The sequence below is a fragment of the Pristis pectinata genome, chromosome 12, assembly GCF_009764475.1.
Source record: "Pristis pectinata isolate sPriPec2 chromosome 12, sPriPec2.1.pri, whole genome shotgun sequence".
In the NCBI taxonomy this organism is placed as follows: Eukaryota; Metazoa; Chordata; class Chondrichthyes; order Rhinopristiformes; family Pristidae; genus Pristis; species Pristis pectinata.
Window position 1 is genome coordinate 15,705,640 of NC_067416.1, and position 23,859 is coordinate 15,729,498.

The 23,859-nt window shown below is 40.5% G+C and overlaps 1 protein-coding gene across 2 annotated transcripts in view; it reads left to right on the top strand.

The window, feature by feature from the left end:
• The window catches only part of afap1l2 (actin filament associated protein 1-like 2), a 202,893-nt gene that overhangs the window by 36,181 nt on the left and 142,853 nt on the right, over positions 1–23,859 (top strand). Inside the window, exon 2 of one of the 2 annotated variants that reach the window (XM_052027737.1) lies at positions 5,469–5,624. The exons of the other annotated variant lie outside the window; for it this stretch is intronic. Within the exon in view, the coding sequence (XP_051883697.1) occupies positions 5,469–5,624 (156 nt within the window). The remainder of the gene's footprint in view (positions 1–5,468; positions 5,625–23,859) is intronic. 2 annotated transcript variants of the gene reach the window in all.

Below are 23,859 nucleotides of genomic sequence, written 5' to 3' on the forward strand. Positions count from 1 at the left end.
GTGTTATGAGACAAAAACCTTCAATTAAAACTCAGCAAAAGTAGAAATACATCCCTCACAAACCTGGTAGTTCTTTGCTGGAGAATGTCCACTTCCTGGGTAGTGAAATTCCTTTTCCAGTGATCTCAGCAGTGCATTATATGTTATGCTGAGAAGCTCCCACAAAAATATGGACAGTGTTGGGGTGAGTGTGTTTTACAGGAAAAATGAATCGCTGCTGCCTTTGTGAGTATTTAAGAAATAGAAATAGGGGTGGGCCATACAAACCCATGAGCCTGCTTTGCAGTTCAGTTAGATCGTGGCCGATTCGATCTTTGGCCCCTCGAAGGTCAACATATACTTTATTTTGGACATTCCCTAAGGACATAAAGCATAGAGTTGGGAATAGAGTTGACCAAGCAAGCTGATTCCTTGCACAGACTGCGTACAATCCAGTAATGCAGTAGCTCAAGGTTGTGTGTCCAATCAAATAAACCTCCAATGAACAATATAACTGTATAAAAAAACATTAAAGGTGCACTACCATTAAGTATGTGCTCTCACAAAGCACTCAGATGAGTGCATATACAATAATCTTACATATTGCATCCTTCACTATAAATTCTTGAAGTTTAAGGTGGAGGTGGAGATAAAGAATATGTTCAAGGTGGAGATTGACAGTCATTTGAAACAAAAGGGAAATACAAGCTACAGGGAGAGAGTGGGAAAGTGCTGTTGATGGCACCATTGAATCAGCCAATGATCTTATTGAACAGCAGAGCAGGCTCGGGGGTCCAATTGGCCGACTCCTGCTCTTGTTTCTTATGTCCTTCTGTTCAAAAAGAAAGTTCTGCACATTGGTTTGCAGGATATATTGCACTGAATAGTACTCCAAGAATAAATCAATACAGAAGGCTATCATAAGTCTTTAGAAAGAGCTTCGGTGACAAGTGTTACAACTCCAGTGTTTCCTTATTTCTAGGGCATAACAAATGCGTCTTGCTAAAGTCTTGATCCTGTTTAGTTCATTCATCTTCAATTTCCAAATTTGGCCTTTACATTTTTGTTTATATTCCTGATAATTTCAATTTGTCTGCTCTTATCTCTTAAATTAAACCCAAATGCTTCCAATTCCCTTGAAATTTACAGTGTAACTGACAGCCCTACCGAAAGCAACCACAAGAGTCACATTCCTTATTGCTGGCAATTTTATTGCAAATTGTTTTATCTAAAACTTTTCCTGAGGCATATTTTATCCTATTTCATTAAAATACTATTATCTACAGCATGGAGCTGGCAAACTAGAAGAGAAAAATGAACTACTACAGAGAAACATTAGTAGCAAAAAGTAGTGGTTAGAATAAATTGAAAATTCAACTCAGTGTGTTAGGGGAGTGAAACTAATTTGATGGCTGCAAACAAAGGCATGAAGGCAAACACCTTCTGTGCTACATCATTCCAAAATTCCTTTGGCTTACAATGAATTACCTGAAGATTCATGCTTAAATCTTGCAGTTAGAAGAAAATGGTTCATTTCTTCAATGTCACAGAACTGTAAATTATATTGAAATGTATTGTCACTTTATTCAAACATGCTATCAATAGCAAAGATTATTTATTGTCCTTCAGCAAACTTCCAAAATAAACCTCTCCATCCCAAATAAGTTTGAGATTGCCAAACGCCTTTTTTCTTCAACACCACTCAAAACTGGAGTAACACAGTGGATTAGCACAATACCCTCATCCACTGTTTGAATTCAATCTAGTGTAGTGGAATGTGTCCCAAGCGCTACTGATTGCAAGTAAAATGTGTTTGGGCTGCCTCAAGCCATTTCCAAATGGATGCATTAATGACCAAACAAAAATAGATGCATTTGGCTGGAATAAAACTTTCCTGGTGGAAGTTTAAATATCTGATTAAAGTTTCTTAGAATTGTGACTTGTTGAAGGGCCTTTACTGTGGAGCTAATTTAAGATTCACTTAAACTGGAAGTACTGATGTTGGCATTGATTGCAAAAGAATTCTCTTGCCCACTGTTGCATTCCTTCCTCTTCGCTGATGAGATGAGACTCACCATACCCAGATAATCTTCCTGCACTCACTCTGGTTTTTGGGGATCAGAACCATTGTATCCCTTTTTCTTTATAAACATGGAAAGCAATAAGTCTGGGAGAAAATTGCTACTGTGCCAATTCACATTCTCCTGAAAATCTAACCTGAAACATTAAATCTGCTTCTCTTCCCACAATTGCTGCCTGGCCCACGGAGTGTTTCCAGTATTTTCTGCTTTTATTTCATATTCTCCAGAAATGGCTAGATGTCGTAAGACTGATAACCAAGCCACATTCACATGTTTTTATGCAACCAGACTTTTTTAGTTCCACTACAATGGGATCTCAAGTAAAATCGTGAATTGTAGCACATATCCTCCCCTACACAAAAAAAAATCACAATCATCATGAGTTTCTTAAAGTTCCACAAACTCCCTTTGGTCTAGCATTGTTACCATCTCCTCACCTCCCAAGTTTCCCTCATATCTCATTCCTTTCTTGTATGTCCTTGTTTCCAAATGCACTCTCTGTATCATTGACCCTCTGGAGCCCCAGTTCTCAAGCCATACCATTAAAGCAGTAATTGCTCACTTGATTCACTGCTGTTGGTAGCAGCTTGCTCTGAATAAAATTATTGTGTGTTTCTTTACATTACAGTTCTAAAGAGCAATCTTCTGTGAAGTACTTTGAGATGTCCTTTTAATAGTGCTATATGAATGCAAATCTTTCTCAAAAGCTTTGTTGTCAATTTTGACCACCACCTCTTAGTTTGCGATTTTGCTTTCCCACCCTGCTCACTGCCCATTTTTCCTTTGACATCCAAATAACTGTAAAAATTACTCCCCACACGAGAAGCTTTCTGGAAGTGGAGGCTGACAGTAGAGGTTGGTTATGTACCCTTCATAATTACGGCAACTGTTACTTTACAAAGCACCAGCGACCAAAGATAAAATATTAGGTTGAATTGATCTCTTCTACACAAAAATCCGTCTATTCTCTTTGGACAAAGTCAGGCAATAACTTGCACAACATATCCTGAAACATTTATAAGTATCTGGATTACTGCGATATCTCTGCTGCCACTTACTAGTAAATACTGTACAATTGATTGTAATTATTTCATACAGAATAAATGGAATCTTGTTTCAAGGCAGGAAATGGGAGAGACGTGGAGGTATGCTATCTTCAGTCTTTTTGTTGTGGAGTTATTGTTAAAATCAGATTGATGCAGATGCTGAGACTCTGAGTCACATGTAGTTAGTTGCGAAATGAATAGGAGCTCTTATACTGACAACATATAATGAAGCTCACAAAGAGACTTCTTTCAATGACTGCACAGCTGAGCAGTAGCTTTTCTGTGCGCCTGAATTTTAAGATCAGTGCTTCCAATCAGCTGCCAAATGTACCTTACAGAAATTCCTTCCAAGTTATTTTTGATAAATACAGACAGGAATTTGTACCAACAGCTATCAGATACAAACTTTGCAGGATAATCCATTTTGTTCCTGCAACTATCTTATGCTGCGTGAAATGTTAGATTTTATTATGCAGATCTCAGACAGCAAGGTTGGAGAGGAGTCAGTTAGAAAGGATTTGAATATTCCATTGCCTGAATCCGACTATTTGGACAGTTACTGAATGTAAACCAACTATAATATTAACACTAGCCGCTTTCAATCTTGGCAGTTCTTTTTCACAACTAATTAGATTTCAGTTTTCACCAGGAATATTATTTAAAACTTTGTAATACTTGACCATCAATGAAAAGTTAAGTAGATTATGTTATACTGTCAGTAGTAAAAAGGATTTTTGCATAAAGACTTAGCTTGTAGTAATTCTTTATTGCTCTGCCATTATTATGAAGGGTTTCATAAGCAATCCTGCATTTCTTTCTTTCTCTCTTTCTTAGCACCTGTGATACTGTACATTGTTTTGTTTATCCGTCTCCTCTTCTCCTAAAGCCATTGGCACCCGATGATGTTTGGGTTCCCAAGAAGACGTTCATCATTTATCAGTCCTGATGTCAATTTGGCAAGACATTCAGTCACTGAGCAAGATTCTCTCCATCCCATATCTACACTTAGAGGTTTTCCAACAGGCCTGATTGAGTAACAGACAGGATTGGACATTCCTTCCCTTTCCCACATCTACTGAAGTTTATTTTGTCATCTCAGAATTGGCCAGGGATTGGACCTGGCATCCATTCATGTTTCTGGCTCCATTATGTACTGCAATATGCCAAATAAGCTCCAATGGAGCACTTATTGACAATGTGTGTAGTCTGACAAATTGGTCAAGTGACCACGAAATTTATTCTCCTGCACCATAGAAAAGTTTCTTCTGAATTTCCGATTGTGGGTCCCATTGAAAAGGCCAACATTTCCAGTGCATCCCTAATTAGCCTTGAAAATGTGGTGATTCACCATCTTGAACTGCTGCAGTCCTTGTGGTAAAGGTACTCCCACAGTGCTGTTGGGTAGGGAGTTCCAGTGGCAATGAAGGAATATCGATAGGTTTCCAAGTATATATGATTTCAAGGTGGTGGCACTCCAGCATTGCAAAACTTTGTGATTGTTCATCCCAGTACATTCAAAGCTCATACATTATGGGAATTTAAAACCAAAGAACCAGAGCCAAACTTCCAACATCCCTAGGGAAGAAAATTAAATGAGATAAACAAAATAATTGACAGAACAGGTATTAGAGCAGTTCTTCTGTAATTTTTTATGGGTGTCAATGGTTATCTTAACCACATGCTTTCATTGGCTTCAATCCTTGTACGGTTCTATTTTCTTTAATAAAAGTAGGGAGAAAGACTTAAAGGCAGCATACTGGTTCTTAATCACATTAAGAGAGCCAAAAGAATTTCATTAATATTTAATTACATTCAACAATATATAATACAGGCAGCCCCCAGGTTCAGGGTTCTGCTCCTCAGAATAGTTCCTAACCTGAACTGTTCGTAAGTCAGACATGAATGAAAACAGTGTGTGTGGGAGAGGATCACAGAAACCGTTGTGCTGGGAGAGCGAGCAGGTGCGGGAAGAGCAGCCACCAGCCGGCCTCACTGGCTGAGTGAGTGAGCGAGTGTGCGTCCTCAGCGCTCCCAGCTCTGCTCGGCTCAGCCCAGCCCCTGATTGTTGCGGCTCAGTAGGTGCTGGTGGGCGGGGAGAGGAGGTATGTGGAAATGCCACGTTCCCACCCAGCAGAGGATGCCTGCAGCCCCGCAGCAGCTGGCAAATCCATATCCATCCATCCCGCCGGTCTCCCAAACACTTGTTCATAAGTCAGGCGTTTGGAACCTGGGGAGGACCTGCAGAATGATAGAGAGATTCAGCATGGAAACAGACCCTTCGTCCACCGAGTCGGAGCCGACTGTCAACCACCCTTTTAAACTAATTCTTCATTAATCCTGCATTCTCATCAACTCCCCCCAGATTCTACCACGCACCTCCACACTAGGGGCAATTTACAGTGGTCAATTAACCTACCAACCTGCACTGCTTTGGGATGTTGGAGGAAACCAGAGAACTCAGAGGAAACCCATGCGGTCACAGGGAGAACGTGCAAACTCCACACATACGGCATCCGAGGTTAGGATTACACCCGCTTCTCTGGTACCGTGAGCATGTATCTTATGCTATTTAAGATGTTTATTATTCAATAAATTACATAAGATAAAAACAAAATGAACCTTGTCATTGAGAAATCAGATGTGCAAAATGTAATGTGAATAGATTATGTGTTCAGGTTGAATATATTTTCCAATGTATGATGTTTATTTACAAGAGCACCCATACACAATTAGTGAAGAAGTGCTCTTAAATATGACCAATTACATAACTTTTTCTTTATGATTTGCTTCTTTGAAGATACAGGGCCGTTATAAATGAGAATTCTTGGGATTTTGTACATCAGTTTGTTCCTCTAGTATGAGCTTTATCATTGGGTGGTCAGACTTAATTTACAAGAATGGAAATGTAAGTCTGGTAATGGAAAACGAGGTGGAGATGGGGTGGGGTCGGGTATTGTGGTGGTGAGGATGGTATTTAAGTGGGAACCCAATTCTGCTGGGCTTTTGGTTTAGTACAACCAACAGGAGCATAAAACATGGTGCAGAATGTTATACAAATCCAGCTGCTGGGATGACATCAGGATGGAGTATGGGATGGGCATTTGTAACTTTACCCATCCCTTTGTAACATTTTAAAATGGCAGGTGCAAGGAAATAACTGAGTTTCTCTCCTTCACACATGGTTATTGGTTATGCTCCTGATCAAGTGCTAAAACGAGGACGTTTCTTCAGGGATGTTCATCCAGTTTTGTTTCAATTAAACCCACTTACTTAAACAACACATTTTCAGTCCTAACTCATGGACTTTTCAAGACCAGAGTATATTTAATTGGTTACTAGTTCTTTCCAGTTTCAGAAAGCTGATTGTTCTACTAGGTATATGAGAGAGAATAGCGAAAGTCCAGGAAATGGGCTTCTCCCTGGCATTTAGTGACGTTACAAATGTGTATTACAGGAAAACCTGAAATATTGGTGAGTGTCAAGTAGAATTCTTGACATAAACTGATCATAGATGTGTTCCAAAATCTAGGCTACCCTTCTTGCCTTTGATCCAAGAGTTTAAATTATTTTTCAGATGAAATTAGTTTCTCAGAGAAAAACAATCTACACTATTTGTCAGTCAATCGTTATGCAAGTGGGCTTGCGGTATAGTAATTAACTTCCTTAAAGCATTCACTGGTAGTTCTGTGTGGTTGTATTTGCATTGATGTTTTAGCATTGGTGTGAGCTAGTGTTGCTTGGCTCACATCCTAAAAGTGTAATCTAAATATGGAATTAATATTGGACTGTAATCCAGCAGGGCGTGAAGTGATATGCTGTTGAGAAGGGAGCCTCTCTGTAGTCAGCCCAGAGTCATTGGGCACTGAATGTGGATATATACTTCATATTTTTAGTGTCAATGCATTGAAAACCACAGTGATGCTGGTCATCACTGCCCACGTGGAAGGCAGGAGTTTTCATTGTCACAAATTGTGAGAATCCTGTAAGCTCTACCTCCCATTTAATTCCATGAAACGCTGAGGTAGTGGAGCTGAACCAAGAGTTTGTGCGGTTTTAATTTGCTGTGTAATTGCACACAGACTCCTCGGAGCCTTTCTTGCCACAAAGCTGAATTTGAAAACCATTTTCTTTCTGTTTGCTGCTGTGAAAACCTAACTTACAAGAAGTAAGCAGCCTGTTTTAAATGTAACAATTTGTCCCAACACTGAGTGATTGCTTTTGCCCTATATTATTTGATATGACCATTTCTGCCTATCTGCACCACTACGGGAACCGTTTTGCCAACTGTCAAGTGAGAAGTCTGCCAGTTCCTAATTTGTTTGCAGAAAACAGTAATGATAAATTTTACCTTGAGTCAGTAAACATTGCAAAAAGAACAGTTGGAGGAAAAAACTTGAAAGTGGATATTGAAGGAGTTCAGCTGCAAATGTCTTAGAAATTGCAATAGGAATCATGTAGATTCTTAAATTATCAACAAAATTGCAAATCTGTTTGAGCAAATTTAGGCTGTGCAATATACAAAGAATGCTGTAGTATGGGAGGTGCCATCTTTTGAATGAAATGTTTAACCGAGATCCCATTCTGCTCTCAGGAGGTTTGGGAAGAAACTGTGAGGTTATTTTGGTGGAATTAATCCGTGTTTAACCAGCCTGTATTCTGCACCCAACATTAATAAAAAAAAGTGTTTTTTTTGGGAGTGGGGTGTCTTATCACATTGCTATTTGTGGGAGCTGGCACTGTAGAAATTGCTGCCACATTTCCAACATTGCAACAGTGGCTACACTTCAGAAACAATTCATTGGCTGTAAAGTTCTTTGAAATGTCCTGAAAGTGATGTGAAGGGCACCTTACAAATCTAGGTCTCTTGCTTCTTTCCTTACTGAAGTAAATAGCAAATGGTACAAAACAATTGGACTTTTGTTTAAATTTTAGTTTTGAAATGCACCTTCTGCACTCCTGAAGGCTTTCTGCTGTGTGGCACTCTCAGTATCTGTCATAAACATCCTTATTTTGCCTCATCTAGACTGTAAGCTTCTCAATTTCCTCAGGGTCTAGACCTGGACGTTCCCCTTTTCTCTCTCATAGTGAATCTCAGGAAATCACGGCATCACATTGGATGTAAAGGATGAAACAAATATTACTGGCTCAGTTGACAGTCTTGATGCTTATCATTCAAGGCATTAAGTTTTTATTCTTGATCCAATTGATAGTCAATGTGGCTTTGTTTATGGGAGATTAAGTCTCACAAATTTGAGTTTCTTTGAAGAGGTAACCAAGAGAATTGATGAGAGAAGGGCAGTGGACATTGTCCACGTGGATTTTAGCAAGGTCCCATGTGGTAGGCTGGTCTGGAAGGTTAGAATACATGGGATTCACAGTGAGATAACAAATTGGATGCAAAATTGGCTTGGTGGTAGAAGGCAGATGGTGGTAGTGGAGGGTTGCTTTTCAGATTGGAGAGCTATAACCAGTGGTGTGCCACAGGGATCAGTGCTGGGACAGGGAACAGTGCTGGGTCCTTCATTGTTCGTCATATAAATTACAGGTGACCCCTGTGTTACGCGGGGGGGTGGGTTGCGTCCCTAGAAAATGGTCCATATCGCAATTTTCCATAACATGGAGCTGCATCATCTACGCAGATGTCAAGAAATAAGGGTTTAAAAACAATTAATTTTGTTCTTATTTACTTTTTTCACATTTTGTGAGAGTGAATTTTTACTCAAACCTCAGATTTTTTTGGCAGTGATTTGTGAATTCTGTGGGTGAATTTCCATTGCCCAAACATCTGTAACACAGTGGCTGCTTGTAGTGACTTCGATGAGAATGTTGATGGCATGATTAGCAAGTTTGCAGATGACACCAACATTGGTGGTAAAGTGGACAGCAAAGTAGGTTGTGCAAGGTTACAACAGGATCTAGGTCAGCTGGGAAGTGAGCGAGGGAATGACTGATGGAATCTCACTCAAATAAGTGCAAAATGATGAATTTTGGGAAGTTCAACCAGGCCAGGGCATGCACAGTGAATTGCAGGGCCCTGGGGAGTGTTATTGAACAGAGAAACCTTGGGGTAGAAGTACATAGTTCCCTGAAAGTGGCGACACAGGTAGACGGAGTGAAGAAGTCGTGTGGTATGCCTGCCTTCATTGGTCGAGGCACTGAGTGCAGGTGTTGAGACAACATGTTACAGTTGTACAAGTTGTTAGTTGGGCCGCAGTCAGAGAATTGTGTGCAATTCCGGTCACCGTGCTACAGGAAAAATGTGTTTAAGTTTGGGGGGAGGGTGCAGAAAAGATTCACAGGAATGTTGTCTGGACTGGAGGACTTGAGGTATAAGGAGAGATTGGATAAGCTGGGACTGATAGATTGGACAGCACGGTAGCATAGTGGTTAGCACAATGCTTTACAGCGCCAGCGACCCAGGTTCAAATCCGGCCACTGTCTGTAAGGAGTTTGTACGTTCTCCCCGTGCCTGTGTTGGTTTCTTCCGGGTGCTCCGGTTTCCTCCCACATTCCAAAGACGTACAGGTTAGGAAGTTATGGGCATGCTATGTTGGCACTGGAAGCGCGGCAACACTTGTGGGCTGCCCCCCAAAAATCACTACGCAAAAGATGTGTGTTTCGATGTACATGTGACTAATAAAGATCTGATCTGATCTGACTGTTTTTCCTGGAGTGAAGGAGGCTGAGGGGTGACCTTACAGAGGCTTATAAAGCCATGAGGGGCACAGATGGGGGAGATAGTCACATTTTTTTCCCAGGATAGGGGAGTCTAAAACCAGAGGGCCTAGGTTTAAGGTGAGAGGGGAAATATTTAAAAGGGATCTGAGGGATAACTTTTTCCCACAGAGGGTATATGGAACGAGCTGCCAGAGGAGGTGGTAGAAGCAGGTAAAATTACAGTGTTTAAAAGACATGTAGGACAGGTACATGGACAGGAAATGTTGGAGAGATATAGGTCAAACACGGGTAAATGGATTGGTGTGGATAGGCATTTTAGTCAACATGGACAAGTTGGGCCGAAGGGTCTGTTTCTGTGCTGTATAATTCCATAACTCTATCTATGAAGTGACAAAGTTAAATATGGATTAACTGTCCTTCAAAAGGTTACTTATTAATCTAGTGATAATAAAAGACTTGTTTCAATTTGGGCATACCATGCATTGTTTGCAGAGAAACATTTAAACATTGTGATATTTTTTCATGAAATTTTTATTCACTTCTGAGAACTAGACAGGAACCCAATGACTGACTGATTCCCCACCCTGGGACAATTTAACCAAGCACTGTGAAGATTATCACCCTTACAAATGGCAAACAGCTAGATTTCTAACACTAATCACATGGCTTGAGGTGTTTATAATCCAAATAGATTTGTTTCCTGACGAATATCGTTCATTACTAGGCTAAGAGTCTCAGGGCTAAAACTCTAATACAAGACCATTTATTTTATTATGGGAATGGCGGTCACATTACCACAGGTGCAAGCTATGAGTATAGTAAGGCTGTGAGTACAGGGAACAGTAAGGAAAGTGGCATATTTGAATTATACAGGGGTTCCCAAGGTTACAGATAACATGGTTTACGGAAATCTGACATTGTGCAAATTCAATGCATCTGAACCCACAGTCACTGTTGCTTCCAGAGAGAAGCCACAGTCACTTCCAGAGAGAACCCGAGGAAAGCTTCTGGCCCAGATGGTGTCCATATCTGTGTCCTTAGATCCTGCGCAGATCAGCTGGCAAGGGTATTTGCAGACATTTTTAACCTCTCCCTGCTTCAGTCAGAGGTTCCCACCTGCATTAAGAAGGTACCTAAGAAAAACTGGTACCTAAGAAAAACAAGGTAATGTGTCTTAATGATTACCGCTGGGTGGCTCTGACATTCACCATCATGAAGTGCTTCGAGAGGCTGGTCATGACACGCATTAACACCAGCCTTCCAGACAACATCAACCTACTGCAATTCGCCTACTGCCGAAACAGGTCTACAGCGGACACCATCTCCCTAGCCATGCACTCATCTCTGGAGCATCTGGACAGTAAGGATACCTACTTTAGACTGTTGTTTATTGACAACAGATCTACCTTCAATACTATAATTCCAAGCAAACTCATCTCCAAACTCCTAGACCTGGATGCTTGATTCTCCTGACCAACAGACTGCAATCAGTGAGGACAGGCAGCAACACCTCTGGCACGATTATTCTCAACATTGGTGCCCCACAAGTCTGAGTCCTCAGCCCCCTACTTTACTCCCTATACACTCACTACTGCGTGGCCAGATCCTACTCCAACTCCATCTACAAGTTTGTAGATGATACCACCAGAGTGGATCATACCTCTAAAATAATGATGAGTCGGAGTACAGGAAGGAGGTAGAGAGGCTAGTGATATGGTGTCATGACAACAACCTTTTCCTCAATGTCAGCAAAACAAAAGAGCTGGTTATTGACTTCAGGAAGGGATGTGGTGCACATGCTCCTGTTTACATCAACAGTGCTGAGGTCAAGAGAGGCTGAGAGCTTCAAGTTCCCAGGAATGAACATCACCAATAGCCTGTCCTGGTCCAACCACATAGGTGCCACAACCAAGAAAGCTCACCAGCGTCTCTATTTCCTCAAGAGGCTAAAGAAATTTGGTATGTCCCCTTTGACCCTCACCAATTTTAATCAATGCACCATAGAAAGCATCTTATCCAGATGCGTCATGGCTTAGTATGGCAACTGCTCTGCCCAGGACTGCAAGAAACTACAGAGAGTTGTGGATACAGCTCAGCACATCATGGAGACCAGCCTCCACTCTATGGACTCTGTCTACACTTCTCGCTGTCTCAGTAAAACAGCCAGCATAATCAAAGACCCCACCCACCCCGAGCATTCTCTCTTCTCCCCCCTCCCATTGGGCAGAAAATGCAAAAGCCTGAAAGCACGTACCACCAGGCTCAAGGACAGCTTCTATCCCGCTGTTTTAAGACTATTGAATGGTTCCCTAGTACAATAAAATGGACTCCTGACCTCACAATCTACCTCGTTATTAAGTTTCATCTTATTGTCTGCCTGCACTGCACTTTAACTGTAACTATAACACTTTATTCCGCATTCTGTTATTGTTCTACTTTGTACTACCTCAATGCACTGTTGGAATGAATTGATCTGTACAAACGGTATGCAAGACAAGTTTTTCACTGTACATCAGTACATGTGACAATAATACCATATGATACGATATGATTTCTTTATTGGTCACATGTGCATCGGAACACAGTGAAATGCACCTTTGCGTAGAATGTTCTGGGGGCAGCCCGCAAGTGTCGCCACGCTTCCAGCGCCAACATAGCTTGCCCACAGCTCTTAACGTCGTTGCAATGTGGGAGGAAACCGGAGCACCCAGAGGAAACCCACGCAGACACGGGGATAACGTATAAATTCCTTACAGACAGCAGCCAGAATTGAACTCGGGTTGCTGGCATTGTAATAGCGTTACGCTAATTGCTACACTAATCAATTTACCAATTTCTCCCATACATTTTTTAAGTGTTTTTCAAGCCTGTAATAACCATAATAAAATGTTTGATGGCGTTCATTAATGACTGGATACAGTATATTTTTCTATTAGTTTAATGATGGATAACGTTAGGATGATTATTCAGTGAAATGAAAGAATTATAGCAAGTGTATGTAGAGCAAAACAATATGGGTTACTATAGAAAATGAACATTTTTGACTTGCGGAGAAATCAGCTTACAGACAATTCGCAGGAATGGAACCCTTATATAACTTGGAGTTTGCCTGTACTGACAGATTTTCGGGATCTTTGGATGACACCATCATATTGTGTCAAAGAACTAGAAAGTTGTGTATAGAAGTTCCCAAGTGGCTAATACAGAAGAAGTTAGAACTGAAGGATCAAATCAATGAATAGGGCAATGAGTGGTTGTGAGGTGGAAGCTCCAGCTGAGCTTTTGCTCAAGCAGTATCTGCACAAATGTATTTCATCTGCTCGAATTATTCTCAATGACCTTGATAAGCGTAATAAAGAATCAGAATCAGGTTTATTATCACTGACATATGTCGTGAAATTTGATTTTTTTGTGTCAGCAGTACAATGCAAGACATAAAGACGTAAAAAATTACTATAAGTTACAAAAATAAATAATTGGTGCAAAAGGGAGAGTTAGCTGCATTTAGAAGGAGCTGCTTGCATCTTGTCTGGGGGAGCAGCAACTACCAGAGACAGAAAGGAGATCTGCACAATGACAAACAAATGGCTATGCAGCAAGATTAAGATAGATGGAGGAACGGTGTGGTTGAAGACTTTCAGAGGGTTGATGGAATAGGTGTCTGCCGGGAGGAGACTTGCTAAACACTCAGGACTGTGATGACTGGCATTCTATGTCGGGTGATCTGAGCCAGTGACAAAGTATAAGCCAACTGCAGAGTTTTGATGTGGTCTTGTGAATTAAATGGAGACTATTGTTGGAGTAACTTATTCTAGTGGTTGATACCTGGTTTTAAAATTAAGATAAAAGCTGTATCACTCAGAAAATTTAGGACTCTGATGTTATAGTTCACACTTTAACAGCCAAGTGCTTAACCCAGTTTTAGGATGTTCCTCTAGTTCCACCCTAGTGCTTCAATAACCCTTTTATTTTAAATGCTGAGCACTTCTAACAGAATAGAGTTTCAAATTCCTCTGTTCACTTTATGGACAGTTTCACATAATTGTGAATTGAAAATTAAATCAGCAGTTGAAAACATTGTTGAAAGTAATCTGATGCTGTAATAATTCTGTGTCCTTGTTCACTCCAGTGATAGAATCTCATTGTTCCTGGAGGCAGATAGAAAGTGAAGCCTTCCTCTGAGGTATTTCCAAGAATTTGGCATGCGGATGAGAAATGGTAAATGATTGTGTACTGAACAGGATAAAATACCGCTTCTACCAGGAAGGCTCTGGTCAAAGCAATAAATATACTAGGAAATTAAGTAACCTTTAAACCAAATAACTCAGACAATTTATAGTATATTAAGTTTATGCAAAACTCTAAATAGAATTCAATTACATTTGTGTTAATTCCTTTAATTAGCTGAGAGCAATTACTGTGAAGTATCTCCAAAATATTCTTTTAGAAATCTATCATGATTTGGAGATGAGTCTTTCATCGTTGCCTTTCAAATATTTGAGTGTTTTATGTTTATAAATTTTCCCTTGGAGCATACTTTTTGTACTCAAGTGCTTGTTTTTTGTGGGATCACATACAGGATTCCCTTGGATTCTGTCTCATTCTGTTCTAATACTCATTAACCATGAGTGTAATCTCATTGTCATGAACATGCACAAACTTAGGTTCTCTCCTTTTACCAATCAGGTTGGAAGTTAAAAGTACTGTATAAGAATGACAATGATACTCTTACAAAACTCCATATCAAGGGCAGGGATTTTGAAATTGGAAATTGGGAGCTAAGCACACACATCACTTGGGTGGGCCACCCAATGTAACATAACAGATTCGAGTTCCCCAAAGAATATGCCCGGCACATCAAACATTTACAAAACATACAGCGCAATATTTTAATACAAATTCCAATGACCTAAAATTTAAAATATCTCTGTCTTATGTCCAAAATACAAAAGCCTTGAGTTTTGGCCTCAGTTGCCTGAATTTCCGGGTCCTAGAGAACTGACAGTTTACTGATAGACACATTTACAGAGTTCCTTTCCCTGACTGCTGTGTGGATATCCTTGCTGAAATGCATTGAATATGGATCTTGGTAGAGGTATGTATCAGGCTGCCTCTGCATAGGCAAGGTTTTCCATTTCATCCTCTCAGGGCTATTGATTACACAGTGTTAGGCCCAAATTTATGTTTCATTAAAAACAGTCAGCTGCAACATCAGGCTGCTGGCCATATCCCAATGTCTACTGCCCTTCCTCCTCTGCTGGGTGCTCAGGAAATCAGCAGTTCCCAGGCAAGGGGAACACCTGGTCGAGCTGTATCTTCACACTCCAGGGTGCTGGGTTCAATCCTGACCTCTGGTGCTGTCTGGTAGAGTTTGCATGTTCTCCTTATGCCTGACTACTCCAATCTCCTTCCACATCCTGAGGGTTAATTGCCCACTGTAAATTGTCCCTGGTGTGTAGGTGAGTAACAGAATCTGAAGGGAGTTAATGAGGAGCAGAATAAAATGGGATCAGTACAGGGATCATGTAACTGGTTGCATGGACTTGGTGACCTCAAGGATCTCTTTCTGTGCTGTATTACTTTGTGACTCTGGGGCCCTTATAATTCCATTTTCTTGCTGCCAGAGCCAACACACATTGCCAATCTAACATATGTTATTGGATGGAGAAAAGAAGTCAGTGATATTTTATGTTCAATCTGTGAACCAAGGGAAAAAAGTCTTCTTTGGCAAATTTTAAGATTTAAGCTTTTTCCTCCTTACCACTTTCCAGATGATGTAATTCCTTAAATGAAAACTGGGAAATGCTGAAATATGTCAGTCAGCAGCTTAAATCGAGAAGCTGTCTAATATATCTGATGAAAACCTTCATCAATTTTATAAATCTAAAATTGTAATGTTTTTAATTTGAGTTCATAGTCCGGTTGCAAGTGAAGTGGGAGGGCTTCCCTCTCACCGAATTAATGCTATCTTTTATTCACCGGATACCATTTGATAGATCTTTATACACAGCTACATGTCTCTTGTGTGATCTCTTCTTTCACAGATTCCCTCAGAAGTTTAGCAAAGAGTGCTCTGCATCTATTAAATGCCAACTGTCCCAATAATTTTGGTCCCTTGCCGGTTCAGAGCTCTTTTCCCATGACCTTTCTGCAGCTCCTTGGGGAGTTTTTTTCTCTCTCTGTCTCTTTCTCTCTCTCTGTATTTCTGTCTCTGTGTGTCTCTCTCTGCCTCTGTCTCTCTCTGTCTCTGTCTGTGTCTCTCTCTCTCTCTCTCTCTCTCTCTCTCTCTCTCTCTCTCTCTCTCTCTCTCCCTCTCCCCCCCCCCCCCCCCCCCTCTCTTTCACACACACCCGTGATCTGGAATTACTTCTTCCTGTAACTGGCAGGTCAGGACACATGCAGAACACATTGAAGTCAAGTTCCAGCATGCACATCCTCTGGTGTGCACTCACTTGGAAAATGCACACCAGAAGTCCACAGTATTTCCACTGAACCAGAATACTGTGGGTTTAGGAGCTACAGGTGCAGCAATGAAAATCTTTCATGACCGGATGAGAATGACCACTGCAGCTTTTTAACTTTAACACCACCTTTCCATTGCCAATGGCCCTGACAAGATGAGGTACCCAGTAGGTATAGATATACAACAGGCCAATGAACATCCTGCTCCCATGGAGCAATGTACAAGTGGCTCATATTGCTGCCTCCATGCTTTCACATTCTACTTTGGTGAGCATCATGTTTGGCCATCAGATTGCTATGCCAGTTAGCTTTTTTTTAATTTCTGTTGTATAACAACAAAAATATTCTGTACTGTACTGTTAATACTCTTCCCAAATTTAGTTCATGAGTACTCGAGTGTGCTCGTGTTTACAGAAGATTCATTCCATGAGCAAGTTAACTGAGCCCCATGGTGAAATTTGTATCGTAGGTGTATTTCCGTCTTCTTACATTTCCAGCAGGATTGCGGCATGTCTAGGGACCATGAATCGGAAATACAGTCCTTATTTTTGAACCTTTGTTTCTTACAAAGTTTGGAACAGTGAGATTGTAAACATGCCCCTTGATAATCGGATGTGTTTTATAAAGTAAATAAGGTACTTTCTTGAAATTATTGGATGACTTTCCTGCAATCTGCAAACTGAGCAAACAGCACTATTATAATATGTGCATTTCTCATGACTTTTTTTAATCAATTTGTAATTGAGAAACTGGCTCTGACAGCAATTATTATCAGCATCACACTTTTATGCACGGGTTTAAAATTGAAAGCAAGTTTTTCCCACAATCACGTTCCCGCTTTCAGTTCTGAATGAAAATTGGTGAAGAAAGGTAGGTTTTCCTGCAGAAGTCCAGGCAACTGATGAAAAGCATATCAATCTACGACAACTAGGTATCTTAAATACCTCATCCCATTTGAACGAAACTTAAGAAGTCCTGTGGGTACAGGTGGGAAGAATTCACAGCCAGTGGAAAGTACACATTTAATGTGTTGCACTCTTGGAGGTGCTGTGTAATCAGCAATACATATGGCCCAGCTAAGCTTTACTCACGTGATTGAATTGATTCTTTTCAGATATTTTTGTGTAATAGATTATTTTCCCACAGTGAAAGCAAGTCCTTTCAGCTTTCACAAGATGCACTCTATAAGCAGGTTCAGAAAGCAGGAACCCTAAGATTTTTGTTGGTGTAAATAATTAACATGGAATTATACCAGTTACAAAAAGAGGCACATGTAGAATTTAATTCATCTTGGTTTTAAACAAGCGCAAATGGCTATTTAAATGAACTATCTTAATTGCTGATGTGATTTTGGCTCAGGGCCAAGTATGAGGTAACTAGGCATTACTCTGTATTCTCAGTGAACTGTGTGTTTCCCGCTGGGAACTGTTTGAGCACCACTGTGCAATCTACTGAGAATTTAGGAATTTTTTTGCTCAGAACTTTTTTTAGTTATTCAGCAATTCGATATGATTGATGTAAAAATATAGCAGAATAGATATTTGAATTTGAGTTGAGGGTGAATAGACTTTCAATAAGAAGTACAAAGATTTAATGAATTGTGTAAACCATACAAAGGTGGCTGTGGATTGTGCCTGAAGTACAAAGCTACCAAAAAGAGTTATATATTCACAAACTGGGCATTTATGTCTGAGCCAAGAAAAGCTGGCTCCATGGGGTAAGTTTACAGTGTTGATGGTGAGCTAAGAAGCTCAGGAAAGCTTAATCTAGGACAAACAAATACACCTCTTAACACCCTTGTAACTGGCCACTTCACATCCTATGTCAATTGTGTTCTCTGACTCTTCCTCCACTTCGATCTTGTACTCGTAGAGTCGTAGGGTCACACAGCATGGAAACAGGCCCTTCAGCCCAACTCGTCCATGACAACCAAGATGCTCATCCAATCTAGTCCCATTTGGCCCATATCCTTCAAAACCTTTCCTATCCATGTACCAGTCCAAATGTTGCCCCTCAAGTTCCTGTTAAATCTTTCCCCTCTCACTAAAATCCTATGCCCTCTAGTTCTTGATTCCCCAACTCTGCGGGAAAAGACTGATTGAATTCACCCTATCTATGCCCCTCATGATTTTATATACCTCTATAAGGTCACCCCTCAGTCTCCTACACTCTCCACACATAATCTCCTCCACCTCCTCCTCACCTCAATTTCTTACTTCTCAACACACAATCTCCTCCTCCTCCTCTCCCCCACTCAAAGTCCGACTCTCTTAACAAATCCTCCTGCTCCTCACACTTCAACCTCTCACTCCCTCAACACAGTCTTCTCCTCCTCCCTACCTCGAACTCCTCTTTCTCCCTGATGTCCCTTAATCTCGTACTCCCTCCATTCTGTGATCTCTGATGCACACTGTCCTGCCTGAAATCCAAGTACCTCCAATCTGACCGACCACTCAACCCACCCCAGAACCTCCACATACCCCACTTACCTCTATCTCTCCCCACTCCCGCCACACTCTTCAGATGTTGTCCTGTTGTTAAGTTCTCAATGCCTGGGAAACCTTGCCTTCCAGATTTCCTGCTTAAACTCTTCCCAAGCTCACCATCCTCTTCCTCCAACTCACATCAAGGGCTGAGTTAATCTCTGCACCCTGGAGGTTGCAGTGTACTCTCCGTGGATCTTCCAGATGAAACTTTAAACCAAAGCTCCCTTTGGTCTCTCACAGACATAAAGTATCTGATGGCACCTTTTCAAAAAAGAGCACGGGAATTATTATCTGTGGTCACCAAGACCAATATTTATCCCTCAGTAAACACCACTAAAACAAATTTTCTGCTTTTTGCTGTTTATGAGAGCTTGTTTGTACACTAGCTGCTGGGTTTCTACATTGCAGTAGTAACGGTAGTTACTTCAGAAGTACTTAATTGGCTGTAAAACACTACGGGACTTTCAGAAAGGGATGAATGAGGTATTATGCAAATCCAAGTCTTTTTGGTAAGTTTTTCATCTCACCTTCTTCAGTTTGATTGCCAATGAGTTGCACTTTTATTATGTTATGAGTTCATTTTTAAATTGCTGTGGGATGGCCCTCAGCTGGATTGAATCCAGGATTTTCTTCATTGTGAAATGGCTATAAATAATGCCCTGCCCACCCATAAACAAGGCAAGAAAGAATGGAAAAGTATGTCATGCAAGCTTGAGTCTTAGAAAATACTTCCCAACAGAGTCCTCTTTAAAGCTAGAGTATTTGGAACCAAAGTGTGTTAGAAGTGGAAATGAATTTTAGAGAGGGTGGCAGGAATATGGCTTACGTTATATAATGTTTCCATTTAGTGTTACATGTGGTAATTTCTGAGTGGATGCAAAGCTGAACATTTATTGGAAGCAGATAGCTTAATATCCAAAAACTGGCAACTATTTGTATGTTGTAACTTTTAGCTTTAATCAGAGAGTGGTTAGAATGGAAAATCTGCTATTGTATGGACCCCTGAGCCAAGCAGCATATAAAGGGAAGCTAGTTAAGTACACGCTGATCAGGGAAGTTCATGCAGGCCATAAACACCCGCATAGGCCAGATAAGGTAAGTGATATTGTTCTATACTCCAAATTCCATGGAATTCCATATTTTAACTAGTGCAAAATGATTCTCTGGATTCCATAGCATACTTTGATTCTCTAATCCCACAATAATCAAAAAAATAATCAGTCTGATTTCCCCAGTGAAGCCAGGTGGAGTGTAACCACAATGGGACATCCACACTGATAGAACTTGCAGTGGAAGATTCTACTGAACATACAGTGTGCACCACACAACATCCCAGTGTTCACTTGATCACAGTTTAATTCAGAATCAGAATCAGATTTATTATCACTGACATATGACGAGAAATTCACTGCAGTTAGATTGCAGCCTCACCATATTAACTGTTGTTATCCCATGGAGGGGTATTTGATTTCGGTGTGGTTGGGATATGGCCATTTGTGGTCTCTTTGGTTTGCTGTATGGTTTCAGTGTGAGCGCTTAAACAGCAGGCATATCTACACAAACATGCTGGTCCAGGAAGCCCAATTGGAGCTCCGTGTGAGCACTTGGCAGATATTTCAAATAAAACTCCAACTGTTCACTCCACTGCACTACAGGAATTCATTGTAGATGTATTGGCATTGTGGTCCATAGTAATTCATTTGAGCTCTCATCTACCGGTTTTCTGTTGTTCAGGGTCACAACCAGGAGAGTTTAGATGCTGTTGTCAAAAATGGTTTGAACTGCTGGCACTCTTCTTGGTTCTGTGTTTGTGTTGCAAACTTCTATGAAATAAATTAGTTAATAACAAAAAAATCTCAAATTTTTCATACTGAATATTCATCAATTTAAAAGAGCTAGAACTATGTTCACTGATGGAAGGATTAGAGGGGAGTGGGGAAAGAAGCACTTCAGTCAGCAAGTAATGGGGTTCTGAAACTCACTGCCTGAAAGATGTTAGAGGCAGAACACCTTAGAACATTTTAAAAAGATACCTGCGTGCAAACTTGACTCAGAATCTGCAGAACTATAGACCAAGTGTTGCCACCTGTGATACCTGAATTGTCCATTTTGGCCAACTTTGGCAGGACGGATCCGATGATCTCCTCCAATGCTGTAAATTTCTATGATTCTCTGAACTTCAAAATCAACAGATTTGAACTTTGACTCTAAACTATGTTGGAATGTAATTAAGGAAATATTCTGTCATGAACATTACATTGCGTTAAAATATTTTGACATGGTGCAAAGATAGTTTACTTGCATGGAATGTTAGAGTACACTTGGGAAGATATCAGACCCTTTGGCAACCCAAAGAGAAACAAAATACTGGAGCCCCACTGAAATCTACAGGGATTGGAGAGGAGTGCTACAGGGTCTGTATGGTACAAAGAAAATAATGTACCAAAGCAGGAGACTATAAAAGGGATTCAAGTTGATACAAGTTTATTGTAGAAATCAAACAGGAGAGTCAGATTATTGTTTATTGTTTGGGGAATTGAATGCAAAAGAAGGGAGATTATGCTTCAGTTTTATAGTACATTGTTTGGACCACATCTGGATACTGTGTACTGTATTAATCTCTGTGTTTAAGGAAGGATGTGAGAGTGTTGGAAGCAGTTCAGTGAAGGTTGTCTTGTGAGGAAAGGTTGGACAGGTTAGACTTGTATCCTGTGGAGTTTAGAAAAGTAAGAGGGAACTTAAAACAAAATCCTGAAGAGTCTTGACAGAGTGGATATGGAGAGGATGTCCCTTCTTGAGGAGGAACTTAGAGTTTAGGAATAAAGGCTTGCACATTTAAGACAGATGAGGTGTTTTTTTTTGCTTCCCTCAGGGGGTCAAGAGTCTTCAGAACTCTCTTCTGAAAGGACAGTGGAAGCAGAGTCTTTGAATATTTTTAAGACAGAGGTAAATTTTTGATGAGTGAGGGGTTGAAAGGTTATTGTGCATAGGCAGTAATGCAGAGTTGAGATTACAGTCAGATCACCCTTACCTTATCAAATGGTGAAGAAGGCTTGATGGACTGGGCGCTCGTAATTTGTATGGTTATAGTTAGAACATTAGAATCAACTGTGCTGCTACATTGGGGTCATTGGAATCATCAACAGCAGCAGCCTGGAAGAAGGAGAGAGGGAGAAAAACAATGAGGTTACAGAAACAAGGAACATAAAGAAGAAAATTAACAGGCAGAGTAATAAAAACAAGCAGATAGTAACATGTGGAACAAAGGATCCGCTACTATCAGGAGAGTGTAGATAGACGCAGGTAAGCCAATGTGGGTTAAACGTTATAGAAGAACAAAGACAAACTTAGAAAGTGTAGCGCCCACAGGTTGAAGGAACTACCTCCTCTGAATAAAGGGAATAGAAAAATATAAATCAAAAAACTGATGTTTGTAAGTCATCAAAGGTAAGCAGAAGGTAACCCAGGACTGAAGGAAAAGAGAAAAGTTGAAAGAGAGTTGAGAGACAGAATCTGCACGTATGTGGTCATGATCATTAAACACGTAATGAGAGTATCAGCTGCTGTTTGTCCTTTAACCTCTGCCACATTCTGCTCCATTGAAGCTAATGGAAAGGAATAGTTGTGGTCTAGAAAATTAGGCAGGATGTATAATTGGAAGATCTGTAATCATGAGTTTTTGGGCTCAATGAAGTTGAAAATTCCAAGCTTTATTTCATTAAGATAGGCAAATAAACATTGTACAGAATGAAACAGTGTTCGCCTCAATGCACAAACTCACTTTCTCTTTCGCTTGCTGCGTGGAATGTGCTTTGGTCTCAAACTGGTTCAGCTCTAGTGACTGGGACAGTTCTAAGTGCAGAACCTGGCCGCTGTATAAAACACTTACTGAAAACAGACTATCAGCTATGTGTAGTAGGCTGCCCATTGGGAATCCAGCTGCCATTTAAAATCAGACTAATTATCTATCATTCAGCTACTTGAGATATTTTGGAACTGCGAACATTCCACCTTTTCAATGCAAGTACATTATAGATGCAACAAATCCAGGACTTATTATTTTTCCAAAGATATACTTTGTTCATAATATGTACAGTAAATACAATTGGGACATGACATTATCTTCATTTTGTGTACAATGCATTTCAGCACAGTCCCTTACACTATATCAACATCACTAATGGTTCTGCTTTAAACATTACATCAGTGAAATGTGTGGAAGGTAGTTACACTGGGCTCTGCCCCTCCATGTCCAGTGCTGCAGAGGCTAAACGGTAGTCCTTACTGAGTGTCAAATGCTGGGCACGATTCCATATGGAATCCCAACACCAGAGCCCTGTGTTGCAGGATTCCTCAGCTGGAGAACATCTCCCTGATTCTCATTAGTCGAGTTGAACATAGGTGGGAGACCACTTTCATTTCAATGGGGGTTCTTGACCTAGAGAATGGAGAAGCAAAGATTTTCTTCATTTATTTTAGTTTAGTGTTTTCAGTAATTATTAAATATTGTAAGGTGTATTTAATTCATCTTTACATTTTTGATAATTTTCATTGAAAATTATTTACATTAGTTTTAATAGACTTTAAATGTTTCAGAATATTAGAGGCATTTAAAGTTGTGAAAAGGTCCCTCAGGATTTGACAGGAGACAAAGCTCCACCTCCACTCAAAGGCTGTCAGGCTGTTTCGGGATTGAGGCCTCAGTAACAGTAAAGTTTGGAAAGCTCTCCTGATACCTTTCTCACCCCTTCTATTTGAAATGCATTATTATGAAGCACAGCAGAAATTACCTCCAATGAAATTTTGCAGAGACTGAAGCCAATTTGTTCCATCTCAAACTCTGACTCCATTCTCTCCGTATTTACTGTGTGAGGCAACTCGGAGTCAATTTGAGCTTCTGACTACATTTCCATTGCATCATTTGCAGCACCTGTTTCCAGCTTTGTATCTCGCCTCACCTTGCCTTGCCTCACCTCACTTGCTACTGGAACTGTGAACCATGCCTTTGTGATCACTCGATGTGGTTATTCCAGTACTCTCCTTGCTGACCTTCTGTTTTACACTTTAAATCTCAAACTCATCCAACACTCTGCTTCCCTTATCCTTCTTGCATCTCATCTGGTAACT